Source organism: Lynx rufus, unplaced genomic scaffold, assembly GCF_022079265.1.
Source record: "Lynx rufus isolate CCGP_SWC_20201006 ecotype Redwood Valley unplaced genomic scaffold, mLynRuf1.p SCAF_23, whole genome shotgun sequence".
NCBI classification, from domain to species: Eukaryota; Metazoa; Chordata; class Mammalia; order Carnivora; family Felidae; genus Lynx; species Lynx rufus.
Genome location: NW_025814838.1, coordinates 893,986 through 918,074, shown reverse-complemented (window position 1 = coordinate 918,074; position 24,089 = coordinate 893,986). Strand labels below are relative to the sequence as shown.

The 24,089-nt window shown below is 49.9% G+C and overlaps 2 protein-coding genes across 4 annotated transcripts; one reads left to right on the top strand and one right to left on the bottom strand.

The window, feature by feature from the left end:
* Nucleotides 1-3,005: 3,005 nt before the first annotated feature.
* Nucleotides 3,006-4,283, bottom strand: LOC124517853 (apoptosis-associated speck-like protein containing a CARD). 2 transcript variants are annotated; one of them, XM_047087485.1, is made up of 3 exons: nucleotides 3,921-4,283; nucleotides 3,607-3,663; nucleotides 3,006-3,365 (listed from the first exon to the last, which is right to left on the bottom strand). In XM_047087485.1, the coding sequence occupies exons 1-3, from the start codon at nucleotides 4,192-4,194 to the stop codon at nucleotides 3,109-3,111; spliced, it is 588 nt and encodes a 195-aa protein (XP_046943441.1). In that variant the 5' UTR covers nucleotides 4,195-4,283; the 3' UTR covers nucleotides 3,006-3,108. The 2 variants fall into 2 exon arrangements, with proteins under 2 accessions (XP_046943441.1, XP_046943442.1); XM_047087486.1 differs by lacking the exon at nucleotides 3,607-3,663.
* Nucleotides 4,284-4,349: 66 nt separating this feature from the next.
* Nucleotides 4,350-23,045, top strand: TRIM72 (tripartite motif containing 72). Of its 2 annotated transcripts, none has more exons than XM_047087483.1 (7): nucleotides 4,350-4,429; nucleotides 15,181-15,577; nucleotides 18,742-18,837; nucleotides 18,925-19,155; nucleotides 19,832-19,854; nucleotides 20,632-20,750; nucleotides 21,709-23,045. In XM_047087483.1, the coding sequence occupies exons 2-7, from the start codon at nucleotides 15,188-15,190 to the stop codon at nucleotides 22,281-22,283; spliced, it is 1,434 nt and encodes a 477-aa protein (XP_046943439.1). In that variant the 5' UTR covers nucleotides 4,350-4,429; nucleotides 15,181-15,187; the 3' UTR covers nucleotides 22,284-23,045. The 2 variants fall into 2 exon arrangements, with proteins under 2 accessions (XP_046943439.1, XP_046943440.1); XM_047087484.1 differs by lacking the exon at nucleotides 4,350-4,429 and adding an exon at nucleotides 12,540-12,578.
* The last annotated feature ends 1,044 nt before the right edge of the window (nucleotides 23,046-24,089 follow it).

Below are 24,089 nucleotides of genomic sequence, written 5' to 3'. Positions count from 1 at the left end.
AGATGGGGATGCTGAGGCACAAACTGGCCTAAAGTCTCATAACTTGATATGAAGTGGAGCAGGGGTTTGAGTTTATGTCCTTTGGCTGTAGAACTTGTGTCTTTGACTACTATGTTGTACCGTGCTTAAAGACTTCAGGCAGGGGGTGCCTTGGGTGCCTCGGTTAGGCGGCAGATTATTGATCTCGGCCTAGGTCATGACCTCGTGGTTTACAAATTCGAGCCCCAAACTGAGCTGTACCTGAGACCATGGAGTCTGCTTGGGATTCTGTCTCCCTCTCTGCCATTCCCCACCTCAAAAGTAAGTATTAAAAGCATTAAAAAACCAGACTTAAGGCAGGATTCAGTTCTCCCATGCTTCTCCCTGGCACCCCAAGGGGAAAAAAAGCTCTGGAGAAATTTTGACTTCAGGAGCAGTTTCTTAGAACCATTTCTTTTGTCTCAGGCTTGCAGTTTTTTTTCTTTTTACTATTTGAGTAGAGAGCAAGTGTGGGGGCGGGGGGGAGGGAGAGAATCCCAAGCAGGCTCAAGTCCACACGCAACCCCACACAGGGCTCAAACTCAAACCGTGAGATTATGACCTGAGCTGAAAAGCAAAAGTTGGTCACTTAACCACCTAGGCACCCCTGTGCTGGTTTTTGTAACTTGTTTTTAAGGATCTCTGTTGTGCAAGCAAATGCTAGCTATGCTCCCGTCTGCTGAGACTCCTTAGGTTCATGTGGAGTTTTAGAACAAACCCTCTAGAGATAAACAAGCTACCATTTATTACTTTCTGTATGCAAGGCACTTGTTGGAAAGCTGTCTTTTTTATGGGGGGGGGTCAGTCTAATGGGAGGATCTTAAGAACAAACCAACATGGTTTGCTTTACCATAGTGACATGGAAGAGCTACTGGAACGCAGACAAAGGCATGCCTGTGGGCATGCTAGGACAGGTAGAAGTTTCAAGGTGTCATAGTTAAGGGACCAGCGTGTTCTAGGGATATTTTTGGGATCATGGGATATGTGAAAGGGAGATAGAGGTTGGATGGAGTCTTGAAGGGCCAGGCTGGAAGAGTTTAGGTGTCCTAATGTTAGAAGTGAAGCCATCATCTCCATGATCAGTTTTAATCATTCCAGCCCTTGAAGGTAGACTAGAGGTAGAGAGCCTGTCGCAGGTGAGATGTTAGGCATAAGCCAGGTGGCAGCAGTGAGGTTGAGAAAGAAGGCGGTTGGATGGATGTAAGTTAGTCTTGGATGTTGTTTTTTTTTTTTTTAACATAGTCTCCATGCCCAACATGGGGCTTGAACTCATTACCTTGAGATCAAAAGAGTCGCATGCTCCAGTGACTGAGCCAGCCTTGCCCACCTGGATGTTAGTCTTGGAAGAGCTAGTAGCATCAAGCAAGACTAAATCTGGACTTTTATGGAACATGCTAGGATTTCTTGTTTTCTTTTTACGCTGATACCACCTTATGTCAAGATCCAGGGATGGTGAAAGGAAGACCACTTCAGTTTGAACATGGTGAGGTCCTTGCAGAACATAAGTGAACACATCTCAGGGTTGAGTATGGAATGGGGACCATTAACATTTATCGTATGGGGTAGCTGGCTTAAGAATGATGAACCCACAGGAAACTGAGTGTTAGGGCTGATTGCTGCTTTGGGAAAGCTCTGCTCTTCTGGAGTCCCAAGTAGCATTAGGAACAGTCAGTCCCATGTGACTGGGTGGCCCTGACAGAGGCCACATCTTAGCTTGGTAGCTTCTTATAGCCAACTACGTACTTGCTTTCTCCTGTTGCTCTGGTGATCCAGTAGATCAGGATAGGGACATGTTAATACAGACTGTTCAGGATATTGTGCACACACCTCTGAGCGAGTTCTTGTGTCCTCTAGGTGAGGGTATTCAGAGTGAAGTCTGCACAGCTTTTCATTGTGAACTCGTGTATCATTGTGAGTGGCACAGAAGCAGCCACATTGTACCCGCATACCTGGATCCTGTGTCTGATGATCTAACCGCTAAGAATGGGATACTGGGCTGGTGTGCCAGCCTGTTGTGCTTAACCTCCCCCATCCTGTCTCAAAGCCAGAATTTGGGTGCAATGTGTACTTAGGGTGTAGTTCTAGGATCCTGGTTCCCTGACAGCCTTTGAAGAAGACTCCTTAAGTGTGGTTTCCTAGAGAAAAATATATGTTCCTCTGTAGGCAAAAATTCAATGAAAAGAAGAAATGGCTACTAGAACTCACTTCCGAAGTCTTGCTTTTGTGGTTGGCATGTTTTCTGGGCAAAGTGTAATCTTTAACCCCTTCCTCCAAGGTGGGGAGGGAACAGAGGGGGCAATGAAGCCTGCTGAAGGCCGTGCCAGTCCCAGAAGGAACCCTAGAATTATGCTTGATTTCTTGTGCTCTTCTGTGTTTTGTTTTGTTTTGTTTTAATGTTTATTTTTGAGAGAGAGTGCCTGAGTGTGCGCAGGGGAGGGGCAGACAGGAGACAGAATCCTAAGCAGGCTTCATGCAGTCAGTGCAGAGTAACGTGGGGCTCAAAACTCAAGAACTGTAAGATCGTTACCTGAGCCAAAATCAAGAGTTAGATGCTTAACTGAGTCACCCAGGTGCCCCATTCTATCCTGTTTAGAGGATACTCTGTCTCTGCCCTTGAAAAGTGCTCTAATTTTACAGTATTTTTTTCCCAAAGGAAAACATGAAAGAAGCTATTGTAGGCTAGTCTGCTGATAAATGTCTCTGACAAGGCCAAACCGTTTCAGTTTCAGACCCTTTGTACACACCTCTCTTAACTTTTAGACCTTGGCCGCAGGGCTAACTATGACCTCAAGGACAGACTCTGAAGAGCACTGGAGGAGCTACCAAATGGTAAATGAGGGGTATTTCATGGTGACTGAGGCAGGAAGGATGAAGTGTTTGGGGAGCCGGCTGCCCTAGGAACAGGCCTTCACTTGGCCTCTGTGGCATTTATAAAGTACCTTAGCTCTGCATGTACCTTCAGGCTGGGAGTAGGAAAAACACACAAGTACGAGCTGGATTTTCCTCTATTATGCATAAGAAAAATCATATGGGGTAAGTTGGCTGGAACTGCCAGGGGTTGTACATGGGGCCACTGCTGGCGAAGATACCTCAGCTTTGCTCCAGGTCAAGCACCAGGTAGGGCTGGGTGTCCCTCAGGGCCTGAAGGAGCAGATCTTTGCAGGTCACGTTCCAGGCTGGAGTGAAGCTGAAGAGCTTCCTCATCTTCAGTGCATTGGTGGGCTCTGCTCGCACTGCCTGGTACAGCTCCTCTGTCAGGACCTTTCCGTACAGGGCATCCAGCACCCCGTCCACATCTGTGACCCGTGTGATAAGGGCCATCCGGTGCTGGTCCACAAAGTGCATTGCTGGGGGCAGGATGGAGGAAAGCAGATGAGCCAGTTCCCAGGGCAGATACTGGGGCCTGTTTTGTTGATCTCTCCCTCCCCTGAACCCCCTCCCACCAGAGGTGGCCAAAGGGGCATGTAGGTGAGTGGGAAGGGTAGGGCCCAACCTTCAGTGTTCCTGGCTGTGGGATACAGCTGCAGGCCTGCAGGGGTGGGGTGTGTGGTGGGGTGTGGCTGGAAAGGTTGGGTGTGGAGGCCTCACCTGGCTTGGCTGCCTTCAGGTGAGAATCCTGGATCCCAGCAGGTGCGGCTGCCTGGTCTGTAAGGAAATTAGTCAAGTGGTCCCCTTTGCCTCCTACCTTATCTCCAGTCTCTGGCAGGGGCCCCTTGGTCAAGAAGCCAAGATCAGGGCCAAGCACAGGAGGTCAGGACGAGTTTTTGCAATTTTAGTCCGTAGGAGGAACAGAAAGCGAAAGAACCCAAAGGGGCAAACGTTCGAGTGGGGGTGGTGTAGTGTGGGCATGTAGGAGGCCCAGCGATTGGGGCCCCTCCAGAGCGTGGAGGGAGAGTGCTCACCTTTGCGCGTGATCTGTTGCAGCCGCTCTGATAGCTCTTTCATGCCAATGTCGCGCAGCACGAGCGCCGTGAGCTCTGCGCCGTACTCTTCCAGATAGGAAGAGACCAGCTTGTCTGTGAGGTCCATGGCGTCCATGGACAGCAGGGGCCCCCGCGGGATGCGCCCATAGCCTTCGCGCAGGGGCACTGAAAGCAGCTTCAGCTTGAACTTCTTGAACTCCTCTGCAGTCAGGTTCTCCAGTGCGTCCAGGATGGCGTCGCGAGTGCACCCCATGGCTCCCGGGTCCCCTGCTGCAGTCGCTCTCCTGGATTGTCTGCGGACCAGGAAGTCTGCTCCGGGGCGGGACCTGGAACTCCCCGCCTTCTCCCAATAACCGCCTTTGCCCCAGCCCGATACCCAGGGGCACAGAGTGCCGGACTACCCCATTGGTTCCTACACACCAAGGCCTGCAGACTGTAGCCTGGCCATTGGGGGGCGTCAGGATCGCGTCCTCCAGCTGACGCGCGAGGTGAGACCCCGGAGACTGGCAAAGAGAGGGGCTCATGGGGTAGCGCCTGCATCTCCAGGTTTACAGTAGCTGGCACCGACCAGGAACCTGGGTTTTTGAAGCACCAAGTCTTACAATCTTGGAATTCTAGAACGCTAAAATCTCCACGTTTCCCTGAATCTTAACATCCTCTCTTACGTGTCATAGAATCTTTAGAATCATAGAACCCTAACATCCAGAACCATGTAGCTTACCAAATCCCACATGCTGGGGAGAAATGAGATGTAAAAAAAAGGGGTAGAGAATAGCTGTGTGTGCTTTTTCTGTATGTGCCTCAGTTTTCTTATCTGTAAAATGGGATAACACGCATCCATTTAGTAAGTATTCCAGCATAACATGGGCTACTTGATGGCCTCTCAAACCTTGCCAAATGCTGGGGCAGCCAGGATTTGGTCTCAGGAGCTGAATTTCTAGGGAAGTGATGATGAGACACTTGTGATGAATAGTTGAGAAAATTCATGAGGGAAAGTCATAGGTGGAGAGCCACTCTGGGCCCAGGGGGCTTGATCTAGAAGAGCAAATGAAAGGTGGCATGGATAGGCATCGGAGCCCAAGCTATGCCCCAAATCTTTAAGTTGCCTTTACTGTGTCTGGGAAGGCCCTGCTGGTCTGGTGCCCGCAGACCTCACTAGCCTTGTCTTGTGTCACACCCTGCTCTCCCTCCATCTCTGAGTTTCAACCATATTGGCCTCTCAGTTCTTTAAATGTGCCAGACTCCTTTGCTTCTACAAGCCTTTCATGTGTTGTTCCCTGTCTCTGGAAGTCTCTTCCTTCACTCTTTGCCTTATAAATTCTTGAGACTTTAGGGCTCCAGTTAAATGTCACTTCCTCTGGAAGGCCAGGTTTGGAATCCCTCCCAGACTAGTTCATAACACCTGCTCTCATAGCAATTGTGACTAAATTGTAATTATGTGGATTTGTTTAGCATCAGTCTTCTTTGCCAGTCTGTAAATCATGCTTGTGCAGACACTTATATCCACAGCATCTAAGACAGCGCTTGGCCTATGATGGTTGTTCAATAAATCTTTGTGGAGTCAGTAATGAATGAAGGGGCCTTGTGGCTAAAAGGAGGATACTGGTAACTGGAGGGTGTGCTTTGCATCTAAATGTTCAAAGGGAGGCAGCTGCTAGGAGCTAAAAGACCATGGACTTGAAGCTGTACAGTTCCTAGTTTGAATCCTGGCTCTCCTTCTTAGGTGGATGTTGGAATCCTTCATTTTTCCATTTCAATTCGGTTGTAACAATCACCTTTCCTTTTACTGATGTGACCCTGACATGTACATTTATTCATTTATTGGACATCCATCTCCCCATCAGAATGTGAGCTCAGTGAGGTCAGAGACCTTGTCTGTCTTGTTCATTGCCGAATCCCCAGCATCAAGAGTACCTAGTAGATGCTCAGTGATGACTCGCTGAATGAAGGGATAAATGAGGCCATTGTTACCTGCAACACGTTGTGTTCAAGACTTTCCAGCACAGTAGCAGGGTCCACTCTCCATCCTCGTGCATGTTGCACTCACATGGTCTGGGTGTATTATGTGCCATTATCCTCACCATGGCTGGCACTTGTGGCCCAATAGCCAGTGTTCCTTGGCTGATGGCTGTTTATTTTATTTATTGTATTGTATTTTTTAAAAGTTTATTTTTGAGAGAGAGAGAGAGAGAGAGGGAGATAGAGTGTTAATGGGGGAGGGGCAGAGGGAGAGGGAGACACAGAATCTGAAGCAGGCTCCAGGCTTCGAGTGGTCAGCACAGAGCCCGACATGAAGCTAGAACCCATAAGCCACAAGATCATGACCTGAACCGAAGTCAGATGCTTAAATGACTGAACCACTCAGTTGCCCCTATTTTTTAAAGTTTATTTTATTTATTTTGAGAGAGAGAGAGAGAGAGAGAGAGAGAGAGAGAGGAAGTGAGCAGGGGACGGGCAGAGAGAGAGGGAGAGAGACAATCCCAAGCAGGTTCCTCAATGCAGCATGGGGCTCCATCTCACGAGTAGTGAGGTCATGACCTGAGTCAAAATCAAGAGTCGGATGCTTAACTGACTGAGCCACCTGACTTATGGCTGTTTATTATTGTTCTTCTTCACTGGTCTTTATCTTTTCAGAATATCCAACTCATTTTAAAAAAATGTTTATTTTGAGAGTACGTGCATGGGAGAGAGTGGGGGAGGGGCAGATAGAGGGAGAGAGAGAATCCCAAACAGGCACCATGCTCAATGAGGAGCCCTATTTGGGGCTTGATCTCAGGACTGTGAGATCATGACCTGAGTTGAAATCAAGAGTCAGAGTTGGAGGCTTGACCGACTGAGTTACCTAGGCGCCCCTCCAACTCATTTTGTACACTGTGGCCCAAAGGCTACATCTTCCCAGCCTACACACTGATCTTACCCCTCTTGCTCAGAACTCTGTGACTCCCTAGTGTCCTCAGAATCAAGTCCAAGCTCCTCAGCTTGGCCTTCAAGGCCCTTGCTAACCGCCTCAGCTGCATCTTCTATCTTTTTGGCCTCTGGACTTCTCTCCACATGCAGCACCTGTTCTCTGCTTGGCCTCTTTTCTCATCTGGTCTGCTTGATGAGTTCCTGCTTGTCCCAACATTCATCAGTAGTCACTTTTTCAAAGAAATAACAAAATTTTGAGAACCGCTTTAGGTTGTGATCATACGTTATTTCTAATCCTGACAACAATCCCCTTGGGACAGGGGCTAGTAGCTCCATTTTACAGGTGAGAAGACTGAGGCTCAGAGAGGTTGAAGGACTTGCCCAAAGTCATATAGCTGAGGGGATCATATAGCTTGTCTGTCTAGCTTCTGAATTTGTCCTCTGTCTACTCTTCCCTGTTGATTTTTCTATCATCTCTGCACAAAACTAATTATTCCTTTACGTATCTGCAGGATGCCTTTATGATGCCTTTATCATACAGTGTGTCTGTTCACTCTGTTTTCCCACCAGAGTGAGAGCTCCTTGAGGACCCTCTGTGGTCCCTGGCACCTACCACAGGGCTTGGCATGGTTCTAACCATTATAAGCTTTTATAGAATGACAAAAGAATTCTGGAATCTAGAATCATAGAAACCTGCTCTTTTCACATTTGTTAGAATCTTTAATGCTTTGGATTTTTGAACAATGGAATTTTAAAAACGATTGCCTGATTCAACCCCTACATAGAGCAGGGATCCTCTTGACCACATGGCCATTTGACTGTATCTCTCTTTTTTTTTTTTTTTTTTGAAGAAAGCAGTTACTTTTTTTTTTTTTTTTACGTTTATTTATTTTTGAGACAGAGAGAGACAGAGCATGAACAGGGGAGGAGCAGAGAGAGAGGGAGACACAGAATCTGAAACAGGCTCCAGGCTCTGAGCTGTCAGCACAGAGCCCGACGCTGGGCTCGAACTCATGGACCGTGAGATCATGACCTGAACCAAAGTTGGATGCTTAACCGACCAAGCCACCCAGGCGCCCCTGACTGTATCTCTTAAACCCCTGTTTGGATGGGATGGCCTTGGCTTTAAGTAAACTTAATGTAACATATTCCTTTTTTTTTTTTTTTTTTTAGTGTTTATTTTTGAGAGAGAGAGAGAGTGCGCAGGTGAGCCCAGGGATGGGGAGGGGCAGATAGAGAGGGACACAGAGGATCCGAAGCAGGCTCTGCACTGACAGCAGAGAGAGCCCCATGCAGGGCTCGGACTCATGAACCTTGAGATCATGACCTGAGCTGAAGTCAGACCTTAACTGACTGAGCCACCCACGTGCCCCCTCCATGTAACATATTTCAATGGAAACTGTGGGGCTGCAGGAAATTGCTTCTGGGGGAGTATGAGTTGTGACTAGGAGTAGAGGGTGGGCTTCTCACAAGTGGCTTTTTTGGAGGTGATCAGATTGAGGATGTGTGTCATGGTGGTGTGACATTTTGTCCTTCCCTTGTTCCTACATGTGACTACCCAGGACCCTTTTGAGCCCAGCTTGTTCCTGGTGTCCAACCCCAGTCATGTTTTTGCTTACACACACATTCTGCCTGGGACACAGAAGATCCAGGCTGTGATTTTCACCCAACGTCTCTTCAGAGCAAGTGTTAGCCTTTTGGTGTGATGTCATAGGGAAGGAGAGGAGGGGCTGGAAAAACAGCTATTCCTCTCCTAGAACTGGAAGTCTCGCTCCTTCCAGTGGTTTCAGGCTGGAGCTCAGTGAGAATAAGGACACTTTTTGGCAGGTGGATGTGAACTCAGAAAGGAACAAAGTTTTTGGAGAATCTATTTTACTCTAAGATGTATTAAGCATCTACTAGATGCACAACCACATGGTAAGTGCTGGTGGGAGGCAGTAATAATTGTAATAACAACTTCCATTCTTTGGAATTTACTATGTTCTAGGCACTGTGCTAAGCACTTAACATACATGATCTCATTTAAACCTCCAAACAGCCCTGTGAGCTGTGTGTATTTACCTGCTTTGCAGAGGAGAAAACTGAATTTTTCAGAGTAGTCACTTTTTCCAAGAAATAATAAAATTTAAGAAATTAATTTTTTAATTTAGAAATTTTAATTAAGAAATTAATTAAAATTTAAGAATTAAGAAATAATAAAATTACTCTGGAAGCTGACAGTGGTAGTAAACAAGGAAACACAGATTGAACCATCTGACCCATAGGCCCAAATTCCAACCACCTAAAAGTCCTAAAAGTCTCACTCCCCTCAAAAATTGATAAATGGCTTGGAGAGATTATGTATATGGAAATTGATTCCTCCTTTGGACTGTCCACAAATATGGAGGGCAGATGTTATAATAATGATATTAACTTCCTCCTTTTTGCAGGAAGCTCTAGAACTAGTACATTCAGAAGATTGTGGAATAGTGGGAAAAGCAGGAAATGAGTGGTGTCAGACCCACTCAGATTCAATTCCCAGATCCTCTCTTAGCTGTGTGACTTAGGGAGGTCACAGCCCGTCTCTGAGGTCTGCGATCTGTAACATTAATGCATTCACCTCATCAGCCCATAGGGAATCAGGACCCTGAGAAGGGCAATGACTTGGCCAGGGTCCCCCACAGAGATAAAGGCAGAGCCCACTTGTCAGGGTGATTTCCATCTGGGGAGGTGAGGAATAGGTGAGGATTTCTCTGGGAAGCCATGATAATCTCTTCTCCCTCAATACCTCCTTTTCTGGGGGAAGTGCTCAAAGAGAGCTCTGAGCTTTGATCTCTGGCAGGAAAGAACCTCCAGGTCTTACCTCAGGCCCACCCTTGCCCCCTGGACTAGAGCCAGAGCTATTGGTACTGGTAAGGTGCCTCCTGGGTGTGCTCCCCCCCCCCCCCCCCCGCCCCAACAAAAGTGACCTTTGATTGCTGGAACCAGATTGCTTCTTCTGCAGCCAGAAGGACCATAGACTGCTAGAACATTATTAATCTTGTGCCTCATTGCCTCCTTGTAAAATAGGAACAATGCTGGGGTGTTACAAGGTTATAAATGAAGTTATGAGGTTATAAATGGATTAAGAATGGTAAAGCACTTGGAACAGGCCTGGCACATGGTAGGTGATTTTGTCATTTTTTTTTTTTAATTTATTTTTTAAAATTTACATCCAAGTTAGTTAGCATATAGTACAACAATGATTTCAGGAGTGGATTCCTTACTGCCCCTTACCCATTTAGCCCACCCCCTTTCCCACAACCTCCCCAGTAACCCTTTGTTTGTTCTCCATATTTAAGAGTCTCTTATGTTTTGTCCCCTCCCTGTTTTTATATTATTTTTGCTTCCCTTCCCTTATATTCATCTGTTTTGTATCTTAAAGTCCTCACATGAGTGAAGTCATGATATTTGTCTTTCTCTGACTAATTTCGCTTAGCATAATAGCCTCCAGTTCCATCCATATAGTTGCAAATGGCGTGATTTTGTCATTGTTAAGGTTTCTGAGCCTCACTTCCCCCAGTCTCTGGAGTAGGGATGATGTTATTGGCCTTACAGGGTTGTAGGGAAGATTCATTGGAATACTTAGTAATAATAATTGTAATATCAATAGCCAATGTTTACTGAACATTTCCTATGGGCCTGACATCGTTCTGAGCGCTTTATATGAATTAGCTTGTTGAATCTTCATAACAATCCAAGAGTCTTAATAAAAATCCTTACATGATTCCCATTTTATAAATGAGAAAATCAGGTTAAATGACTTGCCCAAAGTCACATGAGGAAAGAGCAGAGTCAAGATTTGAGTCTGGTGGTGGCAGTCACTGCCTCCTAAGCCCCTGGGTGCCAGCATACTGTCCCTGGCGTTTTAATATAATATCTGGTTTAATCCTCATAACAACCCTACAGGGATGGTATTATTATCCTATGTATCCTTATATTGTGGCTGAAGGTGTTGGAGCCCAGAGAGGCAGGCGATCTTCCTGGGGACGCCCAGCATGAGTCTGTGATATCAGCATTCAGGACCTGCTTCTGCCCTGGCCCTGATTGGGGGATTTCTGCCTTCTTTCTGCATTTATCCAATACAAGGAGGTCTTACCTCTGATGGCATTTATGACTTCAGCCATTGGGAAGCTCCCCTTAGGGCAAGCTGAAATCTGTCCCCTCTGAGCTCTGGGCCCCAGGGACCTCACAGAGCTTCTTAGGGTTAGCCATACAAGTCCTTACTTCTTCCTCCTCTAGATATTGTTTGTTCCTGGCCCCTTCTTATCCTCCAAACTGCTGTAGACAATCAATGTCTACATTGTCAAATCTGGCCCATTTATGAAGAGGGATTGAGTTGACTGTCCTCCTTGTCCTGGGCACCAACTCCTATTGACCAAAACCTTTAGCCTCAGCCTGGCAGTGATGAAAACTCCAGGTGAGATCTATATTCAGTATGTTGACTTTTTATTTTTGAGAAAGAGACAGAGTGTGAATGGGGGAGGGGCAGAGAGAGAGGGAGACCCAGAATCTGAAGCAGGCTCCAGGCTCTGAGCTGTCAACACAGAGCCAGATGCAGGGCTTGAACTCACGAGCTGAGTGATCATGACCTGAGCCGGAGTTGAATACCTAACCAACTGAGCCATGCAGGGGCCTCTTGACTTTTGAGTGGAAGTAAAGTGGTTTGTGGTTTTAGAGACCAGCTCCAGATATGCTCTTGTTCCCCACCACCCCCCCCCCCCCCCCCGCCCCGACACACACCTCCTGTTTGGGGAAATCAAACTTCCCTGGGTTTCTCAGCATTCTCATAAAAAGCCCTGGTAGCTTCTTAAGACTTTTCAATACCTTGAGGGTAAAATCTGTAGTCATCTGTGTAGTCAATTGCTATGATCCAAAAGATAATAAAACTTCTCTTTCTGAGAGGCCTAAATGATTATAGCCTGTATAATGTTCCTAGGTTAAGCCTCTGAGGTGCCAGGAAGCCTGGGGTATCTTCCTAAGTGGGCCAGCATGTAACATGCAAGCACTTCAAGTATTCAAGAAAAAATGAGCCTCAGAGCTTGGAGACAAGTTCAAAGACTTGTCATATTTAAGGTTTACTTATGCTTTTGTGACTGCAATTCATTGTTTATCTGGACACTGCTTTGGGATTTAAGAAATTATTAAAAGGAATGGGAGTTTCAGTTCATAAATAAAACTTTTGTAGAGTGACAAATACAAGAATGCTCTGCTTAAATAACAGAGTTCTTTTTTCTCCCTAAATTCTGCATTTTCCTAGGATTTTGATCAAGCACATAAGCACAAATCTATAGTTAATCAACAAGGCTTAATAAGACAATCTTTAATATTCATCTATTATAAGATCATTGAGATTATAGAGCTGTGCTATCCCATTTGATAGCCACTATAAACATGTGGCTCTTGAGCACCTGAAATGAAGCTATTCTGAAATGAGATTTGCCCTACGTGTAATATACACACTTGATTTCAAAGACTTAGTATGAAAAAGAGAATGTAAAATATTTTGTTAATAATTAATTTTTTTAATGTTTATTTATTTTTTGAGAGAGTGTGAGCGGGGAAGGTGCAGAGAGAGAGGGGGGCACAGAATCTGAAGCAGTCTCCAGGCTCTGAGCTGTCAGCACAGAGCCCGACATGGGGCTCGAACCCATGAGCTGTGAGATCATGACCTGAGCTGAAGTCGGATGCTTAACCTACTGAGCCACCCAGGTACTCTTCGTTAATATATTTTTAAAAAATTTATTTATTTTTGAGAAAGAGAGAGAGAGAGAGAGTGTGACAGAGTAGGGGAGGGGCAGAGAGAGAATTCCAAGCAGGCTCCAAGCTGTTAGCACAGAGACGTGGGGCTTGAACTCATGAACCATGAGATCATGACCTGAGCTGAAATCAAGGGTCGGACGCTTAACTGATTGAGCCATCCAGGCACTCCAATAAATTTTTTTTAAAGTTAGCTCTATGCCCAATATAGGGCTTAAACTCACTACCCTGAAATCAAGAGTTGCATGGTCTATGTCAGTAGGATGCCCCACATTAATAATTTTCAAATTGGTTACATGTCAAATGATAGTATCTTGGATACATTAGGTTAAATAAAATATATTCTTGAAATTAAAAATAAGTAAATAAAAAAAATCAAACAAAAGATGAGCTGAGATGGGCAGGGATCTACCTGGCTTCTGGGGAGATTTATTTACTTGGCAAAGAGTTGCAATAAAAAGATCTTCAAGGAGGGGAGGGGAACAGTTGATTTCTACTCCTTGAAAGGAATTCTTCCTTGTTGCTCACATATAAGGTGTCTGGCTACCCTCATGGGAAAATTGACCTGGCTCTCATCCCATCATCCTATGGCACAGTACATTTACTGTTTACTGGGAAATATTTAATAACTCTGTCTCTTATTAAAGAATACCTCATGTGCACATTTGGGATAAAATTAATAAAAATGAACATTAAAAACCCAAGAGGCAAAAAGAGAGTCCAAAGGGGAGAGTAAGACTGAAACATAAGCAGAAACTCAGATTAAGACAGAATGCCATTGAGGGAGAAATGAACAAATACAGGGAAAAGCTGAGAGAAAGTGACTGCGAGGCCAAAAGAAAAGGACCCAGTGAGCTTGTGTGTTTATTCATTCATTGAGTATTTATTGTGTACGTGCAGTGTGTACACACTTTATTCTAGGTTGGAGACAAGCAGTGTAAAAAATTTATATTCCAGTAGGAGGAATCAGACTTTCAAGAGCCAATAAGTAAAATATTGCTTGTCAGATGGTAATACATTTTATGGGGGAAAATAGAACAGGCAAGGGAAATGTGAGATTTAAAATCAAGGAGTTAGGAAAAGCCTCACTGAAAAGGTGACACCGGGTAATGATCTGAGGCAGAACAGGAAGGAAACCAGCTGTACAGGGGTTTGAAAAAGTGTTCCAGGCAGAGGGGACAGCAAGCCCAAAGGCCAAGGCTGGAGTGAGCAGGTGGGGAGGGGTGAGAGAAGAGTAACATAGGGCCTAGAAGGGCTCAGTGAGGACTTTGGTTTTCATTCTGAATGATACGTAAACTGAGAATCGAAGGCTAAGCATGTAAAGGCCTGAAGCTCTCAGGGCAGAATCAACTTCTCGGCTGCAGGCCCTGGATTCAGTTCATTAATTTATTCAACTGTCCCTCTAACATTCATTTCCCAAGCACTTAGGGAAGCCGGCTTTGCCCCAGGGATTCTGCTGGGCACTGGAAAGACCAGCAGGGAAAAGCCTTTCTCCTCAAGTCTGGAGGAAGAAAAGCTTTCAGGGTGGGCTGAAGTCCTGTCCTCCTGCAGTGTGATCTTGGAGAGCCATAAACTTGGGGAGTAAGTGGGTGACAAACTGGGGAGGGACCACAGGCAGGGAAGGGGGAGGCTAGAGAGTGTGGAGGTGGGGGTGGAGGAGAAAGGAGAGACTCCTCCCAAACATGTTCCTGTTTTGTTTTGTTTTTTTTTTTTCTGTGGTATGACAGGCCCTGCCTCCCTGCTGGTTGTGATTTCTGGCTCCAGGCTGAGCCAGGGAAGGGACAGTGGGATGGGCCAGGACAGGTGGCCTTGACATGTGATGCTTGTCCCCTGACCACTCAGTCCTCACTTTTAGAACGGTTTCCAGAAGTGATGGGAAGGGGTGGGCAGGGCAGCTAAATATAGTCCTGGGGCCAGGGCTCAGTCTGGGAGGGTCTGTCCATTATTCACTGTGTGCCTTCCCGGTGGTGTCCACTGTTAGCTGCCCCTGTGAGTTCCCGTCCTTGCTCTGAGTTTGCGGCTTGCCCCTTGCTTGTCTTCAGACACAGCTTTGACTCCCTGTAAGGTTAGGCCTGACCTTGACGGGGCCTCCTGGGAGTCTCTTTTTGCCCAAGATCTCCATCCAGACCTGTGAGTCCTATGGGTCCTCGGGAGGCCTGGAGATGTGGGGGAGGGGAGGGCTGGGGATCCTGGAGAGGTGAGTGAAAGAATGGTAGGGCCTGGGGGCTCTGGGGAATTTGGGGCTGGGGCTGAGGCCTGGAGTTAAGACAGGGAAGGACAGTGGGTAAGACTGCAACCGGAACTCGGGTTTAGGACCTGGGATTGAGACAAGGTCCCTCTTAGAAGCAATTTTGGGGGCTGAAGCTGAGAAATGCAGCCGAGGCTGCTTTGGGGATTGAAACTGAGTCCCTCTTCCCCCTTGCCCAGAACTAGAGTCCTTTTGTGTATGAGATGTGGGGTCTTTATAGGCTGGGGATCCCCCCTGTCTGGGTCTGGGGCCGGGCCTAGCTCGCGGCTCCGCGGAGCCTCCCTGACTGACCCCTCCTCTCCTCAGGTCCGTCATGTCGGCCGCGCCCGGTCTCCTGCACCAGGAGCTGTCCTGCCCGCTGTGCCTGCAGCTGTTTGACGCGCCTGTGACGGCCGAGTGTGGCCACAGCTTCTGCCGAGCCTGCCTGAGCCGCGTGGCGGGGGAGCCGGCGGCGGACGGCACTGTGCCCTGCCCGTGCTGCCAGGCACTCACGCGGCCACAGGCGCTCAGCACCAACCTGCAGCTGGCGCGCCTGGTGGAGGGGCTGGCGCAGGTGCCGCAGGGCCACTGCGAGGAGCACCTAGACCCGCTCAGCATCTACTGCGAGCAGGACCGCGCGCTCGTGTGCGGCGTGTGCGCCTCGCTCGGTTCGCACCGCGGCCACCGCCTGCTCCCCGCCGCCGAAGCCCATGCGCGCCTCAAGGTGCGGGGCTCGGGAGGCCTCAGGCGGCAGTGGGGGGCGGTGGCGGGGACCGGGGTGGGACGAGGTTGTTGGCTGGAGCGGAGTTTGGCCGATCTGGAGGTCACTGCATGGACCTGGATTCTGAGCTTCAGGGCCCAGGGCGCCTGGAGTTTCGGGGGACGCGGGCGGGGCGAGGCCGCTCGGGAATGCGGGCTGAGGAGCTGAAGGCGGAGCCTGCCGGGGCCGAGCCAGGAGCCTGGAGGAGGCGCTCAGGGGCTGCGGCCCAAACGTAGATTTTCCGGGCTTAGCTACTGGAGCGCGCCCAGAGACGCGGGGGCCACCGCCACCAAGCCGAGTTGGGTGGAGGCCCGGGAGGAAATGACTAGATGGGCGGGGCTTGGGGCCAGGTCAGGCGGCTGGGGGCCTCCGGCTGAGGCGGCTAGGCTGCTTCGCCCACGTTCTCCTCGGAGCTGCAAAACTTGTGCGGGCCTAAGGGTCACAATATCTGGCGGGGAGGGCAACGCAGGTCTGTGCGCAGGCCCCCTTTGGCACCGAGACCCCAAACCAGGTTGTTTTTCTAGATGGAGCTGGAAGTCTAGAACGCTTCCAGAGCCCACACACAATTGTGGGCACCCCAAGGTTTGCAATTGCCACGGGTGCCCAGAAAAGACACCCAGACATTAGCAAACAGAGACGCAGGCTCACGCTGGTTCGTCCATGTCAGACGTGTGCCACATCTGAGGGCATGTAGCTGAGGGAGAGTATGTGTCTACACAGGCCCCTCAAGGTGTCATGAAGCATTTGTTGGGCTGTGGAAGAATAAAGGACAGCTGTGGGGAGCTGGAAGAGGCGGGTTCTGGAGGCAGGCAGCGGTCCTTCCTCCCCCGCAGTGAAGCTGCCATTGTCTTCTCCTGAATGAGGAGTTGGGTGGGATTCTGCGGATTATCTTTGCCCACAAACATCAGCATTGCACTGCAGCGATTCTGCTTGGTCCCCAGACGAGGACGACTTCCTCTTCCTCCTCCTCTTCTTCTTCTTCTTCTTCTTCTTCTTCTTCTTCTTCTTCCTTCTCCTCCTCTTCCTCCTCCTCCTCCTCCTTCTATGTTTATTTTTCAGACAGAGAGAGAGAGAGAAGGTGGGGGTGGGGGTGGGCACAGTATCCGAAGCTGGCGGGCTCTGTGCTGACAGTAGAGTGCCTCGTGCAGGGCTCAACCCATAAACCTGAGATCATAAGCTGAGCAGAAGTCTAACGCTTAACTGACTGAGCCACTCATGCACCCCAGGCCCCCAGACTTCTAAAAAGGGTAGACCACCTCCTCAGGCTGATATTCGAGGCTTCCAGACTCCTCCAGGGAACCAGCCTCACCATTCCTCCAGCTCCTGCCTTGCCCAGTTCTGTTCAGTGCTGACTGGTGGTCCCCTAGATCAGTGCAGGAACTTCCTCTTCCCAGGAGCCTTCCTAATCCAGGCTCACCTTTGCTGTTAACCCCAGAACTCCCAATCTGGTCGAGAGAGAGAGAGGGAGAGAGAGATCTGCAAAGAGAGAATAGAGAGAGAGAGGGAGAGAGAGAGAGATCTGCAAAGAGAGAATAGAGTCTGCAAAATGGAACAGAGCACCAGGTGACCCAGGAGCCTCGAAGGGGCAGGTGGGGCAGGATACATTCCTGTCAGGGTATGCCCTGGCCGCGTGGAGGGGCTGGCAGGAATTCTGAAGAAGGGACGCCAGGAAGAAGTCTGAAGGAGGAGGGAGACAGGAAGGCTGGGGCGTGGCTGAATGCCTGGGTCCCTGGTGATGAAGAGGGACTGGGTCCACAGACCATGTGTCCTCAGGACTCAAGAGTGGTTGAATGGGATCTGCCGGGACTCACGCCATCCCCTGAAACCTTGCGGTCTCTTCTTGCATACCGATGTCGCGCAGCAGGACTGCCTTGAGCTCATAGTCCTCGCGGCAGAGGGTGTCCAGCTTGTAGGTGAGATCACAGCATGTCGAGGCCCAGCAGCCCAGCGACCCGGGCGGGATGTTCTGAAAGCCTTCCGGGAGCGGCTCCTCCCCTCGCTTCAGTTTGAACTTCTTGAGCACATTGGGAGTCAGGGGTTCTGGTCGCACTTCTGCCTCATGGCTTAGCCCTGCCGCCTCTGAACCTCTGACGGCTCCATGCTGAGAGCCACCAGGCCCTCTCTGTCCTGTGCAGGCGGGGCCATTGCCCAGGAGGGCGTCCCAGGAAGGAGACGGACCTGGCGCCTGGCCAGGTGACCATGGTCTCCATGGTCCAATCCTGGGGCTACCGCCAGCCGTGGACTCACACGCAGATAGAGCCTAGAAAGTCTCAGTTTCCCTTAGGGGGAGTGGGGAGAAGGCCGCCAATTTGTCATAACCACAGGTGAGGTGAGGGTGACTGCTCACATTCTGCAAAAGAGGAAACTGAGGCTGGAAGCCATGGAAGCAGGACTGGAGCCGTCAGATTCTCCTTGTGGAGAAGAATGACTTTGGCTGGAGCTATTAGGAGTTTCCCTACACTTGCGTTTCAGCACTCACCAACTGACAGACCTACAGATGTGTTTAATTGGCTGATACAGCAGACTTTTTTTTTTTTTGTAACATTTATCCCCCAAGGTGGGGCTGGACTTCACGACCCTGGAGATCCAAGAGTCTCATGATTTATTGACTGAGACAGCCAGGTGCCCCAACGCAGCAGACATTTTTATTAAATTGCCACAGCCCTCAGGTGTGCAGGAAGGCCGATTGGGGTGTTTTGCTAATGTTCTGCTTTTAAGGATAGGGTAAAGCCCAGGGAGAGGGGGAGGCCGTATTTCTTCTTCATACAACCTACACTCACCCTGTGAAGCCTGCTGTGTGCCACCACTGTACCCCTGTTTGGTGGAGGACCCCACATTTGTGTTTGCACTCTCACAAAGACCTGTGCTAGGGGTGCTGACTGCTGAGGGGGTGGGATCAGGGAAGGCAAGGCCATGGGGAACTTCCTTAAATACACAATGGGAGGGTAAGCATTCTAGACACTGGCAAGATCTGCACATGAGTTTGGGGAATGGTAAGATGTCAGCCTGGCTGGAGGAGGAGCTGGCATTGAGGCTGAGCCAGAGATGGCAGGTTTAGGGTGGGAGGTGAGGGTTTGGTTGGGGGGGGGCGACAGCAGCATCACTTCTTTATGCCTCATCCCCCCCAGACGCAGCTGCCACAGCAGAAGATGCAGTTGCAGGAGGCGTGTATGCGCAAGGAGAAGAGTGTGGCTGTGCTGGAACATCAGCTGTTGGAGGTGGAGGTGAGGGGCTCAGCATGGCAGACCCTGGGGACTGGGCATCCAGGCTGGGGGTCCCAGCCAAGGGATTTTGCCTGTCTGCTCCCACAGGAGACGGTGCGTCAGTTCCGGGGGGCTGTCGGGGAGCAGCTGGGCAAGATGCGGGTGTTCCTGGCTGCACTGGAGGGCTCCTTGGACCGTGAGGCAGAGCGCGTGCGGGGTGAGGCAGGGGTTGCCTTGCGGCGGGAGCTGGGGAGCCTGAACTCCTACCTGGAGCAGTTACGGCAGATGGAGAAGGTGCTGGAGGAGGTGGCGGACAAGCCACAGACTGAGTTCCTCATGGTGAGCACTGGATGACCTTCCCTTTCTGCCTCTCAACCAGAGTTCAGGACCCAGAGAGGGACAGGGACAGAGTCAGGGTCATGCATCAAGGAGGGGTGGTCCCCAGGACTGCTGTTATGGTTGTTTAGGCTAGACGCTGCACAGACACTGAATCTTAGTGGGCACCATTCCTGTCATAGACATTGGAGGTTTGTGTATTTATTTGGATAATCTTCTACCAGGTGGAATCGGTTTCTTCTTTTTTAAATTTTTTAATGTTTATTTATTTTTGAGAGAGACAGAGAGAGAGAGAGAGAGAGAGAGAGAGAGAGGAGGCACAGAAAGAGAGGGAGACACAGAATCTGAAGCAGGCTCCAGGCTCTGAGCTGTCAGCACAGAGCCCGATGCGGGGCTTGAACTCACAGACTGCGAGATCATGACCTGAGCCGAAGTTGGTCGCCTAACCAACTGAGCCACTCAGGCGCCCGGGAATTGGTTTCTTGAAGAAGGCGGGGTACATTTTTTTAATTCACACAGAGGTAAAGGGCTAGGGTTGGCTTCGAATTCTGGGTTTCTTTGGGCTTTTCTGAGTCTTCCTGACACCACACTCAGCATTCCTGCTGGTCCACCCATTCTCATAAGTCTCCAGTGTCTCCCCTGCCTGCTTCACCTCCGTTCTCTTTTTCTCTCTTTCTAGAAATACTGCCTGGTGACCAGCAGGTGAGACCAACTTGTCTCTTCCCCTTTTCCCAAATTGCCCTAGTCTTCAGGGACACTGGCCGGCCAACCCTCTAACCACAGGAAGCTCACACACCCCTATTCTGTCCACCTTGATCTCCCTGCATTTGCGTTGAGCACAGAAAGGAACCTGACCTGGTCCTTCTCCTCAGGCACCTTCCAGACTGGCGCTGGGGACAGATGTGGGCAGGGACACAGCTTAGTGCTGTGTGGCAGGAAAGGGGTGGCCGGGGAAGGCTTCCCAGTAGAGTGCACATTTGGTGGGCCACTGGAGGAATGACAAGGAGAGGTGAAGAGCTGGGGGAAGAGGTGCTACAGGCAGAGGGAACAGCAGGTGCCAAGACTGGTAAGAGGGAGAGAAGACAAAGTCGGTGTGGTAGGTGGGAGCAGACTGAAGGGCTGAGGAGTGTGGACCTTATCCCAACAAAAGGTTCTTCTTAAAAAAAAATTACGGTATAATATGCATGATATAAAATTTTCCATTTTAACTATTTTTTCTTTTTAGTGTACATTTTAATTTCAGCGGCATTAAGTATGTTGCCACCACCTCTCTCCAGAACATTTTTGTCTTTCCAAACTGAAACTCTGACAGAGTGTTAGGGCAGGGTATGATGCAGGAGAGATCCTGGGACTCCACACCATGGCCCCTGTCCTCCTCTCTTTGGGATAACATCTCTTGTCCCCCCCACCCCCACCCCATGCCTCCTCCAGGAAGTCCCCCCACAGACACCTCCCCCCACCTTTCCCTCCCCGCTCCAGGCTACAGAAGATCCTGGCGGAATCACCACCGCCTGCCCGGCTGGACATCCAGCTTCCTGTCATCTCAGACGACTTCAAATTCCAGGTGTGGAGGAAGATGTTCCGGGCTCTGATGCCAGGTACTGGGAGGTGCTATCTCCGGGTTTCTGTTTGTAACTGTGTGGTTGAGGGGAGGCTCCAGCTACACACAGAGAAGCCTCAGTCCCAACTTGGGGAAGTCATCAGAGAAGGTACCCATTGCCCCGTTACTTCTGGGGTTTCCCCTGAACCCTCGTAACATGTGCTCAGAGAAGGAACTTTGAGGGCATGGGGTTTACGGGTGGGTGACTGACATGGGGAGGACTCTGCCTACTAAAAAGCTGCTGCTGCTGGCAAGGAGGGGAGGCTAGGGCTGGGGGTTGAGCCTTGGTGATCCCTGGTCAGTTCCTGCCTCTTCTGGACAGTGGAGATGATAATCCCTGCTAGTTGGAGGCTGAGGATCTGCATTGCTGGCACCCTGGGGGACTGGCCAGGGCCAGACACTGACTCTGGTGGCCTGTGGCTGGGGAGGCTCAAGGGCTCTCTGCTTCCTTTCCGTGAGAGCCAGATTGCTGTGAGGTGCCATAGATTGTAGAACTCCAGGACTCATATACATGGCTGGCTCAGCCCTAACTGCCTTGAGGGGAAGTGGGAATGGAGGCGGGTTCTGTTTTATCCAAGGCAAGACTAAGGCCCAGAGACTGGCTCAAGACTGACTGAAGTCACACAGCTGGGTGAGGTGGGGACTGACCTAGGACCAGGCTTCCTGACTCCCTCCTGCTTTGTGACCTGGGCCTCAGATACTGACTTAAATGCCTTGCATCCACATACTGACTTAAATGCCTTCCTACTGTGGAGGAAGTCAGTTATGGCTTTGTTTTTCAGCTGAGCAGACTGAAACTCAGAGAGGTACAGTCTTTGGCCCAGGCCAGAAGCAGAGAGGAAGGGGCTCACTAACCAAAGATATTGGGGGGATTAGAGCAGACAGGCCCCTAAATTGGTTGGGAGAAGCTCACAGGAGGCAAACATGTAAGGGTCTGACCACTCTTCCCCTGGCAGCTATGAAGGAACTGACCTTTGACCCGAGCACGGCCCACCCGAGCTTGGTGGTGTCTCCCTCCGGCCGCCGCGTGGAGTGCTTGGACCAGAAGGCGCCCCCGGCCGGAGAGGACCCGTGCCAGTTTGACAAGGCCGTGGCGGTGGTGGCACACCAGCTGCTGTCTGATGGCGAGCACTACTGGGAGGTGGAAGTGGGCGATAAGCCACGCTGGGCACTAGGCGTGATCTTGGCCCAGGCCAGCCGCCGAGGCCGGCTGCACGCTGTGCCCTCGCAGGGCCTCTGGCTGCTGGGGCTACGCGAAGGCAAGATCCTGGAGGCGCATGTTGAAGCCAAGGAACCGCGCGCGCTGCGCACCCCGGAGAGGCGGCCGTTGCGCATTGGGATCTACCTGAGCTTTGGCGATGGCATCCTCTCCTTTTATGATGCCAGCAACGCTGATGCCCTCGAGCAGCTCTTTGCTTTCCACGAGCGCCTGCCCGGGCCTGTGTACCCCTTCTTTGACGTGTGCTGGCACGACAAGGGCAAAAATGCTCAGCCGCTGCTGCTTGTGGGGCCTGATGGTGAGGAGGCCTGAGCTGCCTGCCGGATTGGGGAGGGGTGCAAGGTCCTGCAGGCCTGAAAGGAGATGGGTGGGCAGGGGACAGGTTGCGAGGGCTGAAGGCAGGGCCAAGGGGGTTGGGGACTGGGAACTCGGGACTCCAAAATTTCTGAGAAGTTAAGGGTTTCAGGGGCTGGGTGGCTGTGGGGAAGGAAGATCTAAAGTCAGGTCAGTGAGGAAATTCCAGTTTGGGAACCAGGAAGCCCAAGGATTCCAGGAAGAAATTGAAGTTCAGGGGAGGAGTGAAAAGGGCAGGAATATGGGGGAAGGGGGACTGAAGAACTCTGTAGAGCAAGGAGCCCCTCGCATTCCCCTCACATTCCCCTCCTTCTTGGTGGCCTTGGGGCAGGGGTTCCAGATTCACCATACAGAAAGATCTTTCACTTAGTGGTTCTCCAACTTGGCCAGGCATCAAAACCACATTTTCAAAGCATGTAACAGTGACTTGTTAAAGCAGAGTGTTGAGTTTCTGGTTCACTAGGTCTGGGGGCAGACCAAAATTTAGTTTTTGTAATGAGTTCCTAGGGTGATGCTCTTGCTGCAGGTTACAAGTGGGGTCACCTGGAGAACTGCTGACTTAAGACACTGGTCTCTTCAATCAGCTTCCGTTATACGGAGTCAGTTATCGATAACTATTAGCTCTCAGGCATAGGAAAACCACAATATATTCCTCTGGAGATCAACAGCCATTTGAAAACTGCCAGAGCCCATGCGAGTGAATAAACTGATCCCCAACTATTTCTCTCTGACTCTGGAATATATTTACTGAGTGTCTTGGACGTTGAAGAAATACCCCAAGTTGCCAACCAAGAGGAAAAGCCTGATGTTAACTCCAGCCTGGGCCCTGCTGCTTGTGGAGAATAGAAAGCTATTCCCCTATCCCTCCACCCATTGGCCCCTCACTGCTTACTTCCTGGTTCACACATTCTTTGGTTTTAGCTCAAAGGCCCATTTCTTGGACTCTGGAGTAACCACTGACGCCCAGAGAGTCCCTCTTACTTGGAGAGGCCTTGGGGGACTCAGGCAGGTGGGATTAGAGGCTACTGCCCCTCCTGTCATGAGAGAAGTTGATGGTGTGGGGCCATTTGCTCTCCCAGGTCAGGGATGCTGCTGCTGATGTGTGAAAGGGCCTGGGGAGTCCTGGAACCTGGTGCCAATATGGGAATTTTCTTGGGGGTTAGAGAGAAAAGAAAGTGGGTAGGATAAGGGAGGCCTCAAGGTCTGGCTGTGTCTCCCAGAGGAATAGGTCTGGGGAGAAAGGATTAATTTGAGAAGTTGTTTCATGATAGAAAGTAAAATATAAGGGTTAGTTGGTTGTGAAATCCAGTGGCATTAATAGAGATGATTATATTCAGACTCTTTCCCCATTAAATCTGTGTGAAAGACAAATGACCTATCGCCAGGCCTAGTAACCTCCTTATTGTCCACCTGGCTTTCATTCTTGACCCATTTAATATTTCTTTAATTTTTTTAACGTTTATTTATTTTTGAGACAGAGACAGAGAGAGACAGAGCATGAACGGGGGAGGGTCAGAGAGAGACACACACAGAATCCGAAGCAGGCTTCAGGCTCTGAGCTGTCAGTACAGAGCCTGACACGGGGCTCGAACTCACGGACCACGAGATCATGACCTGAGCCGAAGTCGGACGCCCAACCGACTGAGTCACCCAGGCGCCCCGACCCATTTAATCTTTCTAAAAACACAAATGTTGTCCTATGATCCAGTTGCTCAAAACTTTCAAAAACTCCTTGCTGCCTGCAAGAAAAAGCCCTAGATATTT

Coding starts and splice junctions, on each gene's coding strand:
- LOC124517853 (XM_047087485.1), bottom strand. CDS start 4,194: ATGGGGTGCACTCGCGACGCCATCCTGGACGCACTGGAGAACCTGACT. Junction 3,664..3,920: donor GCAACAGATCACGCGCAAAG/GTGAGCACTCTC, acceptor ATTTCCTTACAG/ACCAGGCAGCCGCACCTGCT. Junction 3,366..3,606: donor CCTGAAGGCAGCCAAGCCAG/GTGAGGCCTCCA, acceptor TCCTGCCCCCAG/CAATGCACTTTGTGGACCAG.
- TRIM72 (XM_047087483.1), top strand. CDS start 15,188: ATGTCGGCCGCGCCCGGTCTCCTGCACCAGGAGCTGTCCTGCCCGCTG. Junction 19,156..19,831: donor CACAGACTGAGTTCCTCATG/GTGAGCACTGGA, acceptor CTCTCTTTCTAG/AAATACTGCCTGGTGACCAG. Junction 20,751..21,708: donor GTTCCGGGCTCTGATGCCAG/GTACTGGGAGGT, acceptor TTCCCCTGGCAG/CTATGAAGGAACTGACCTTT.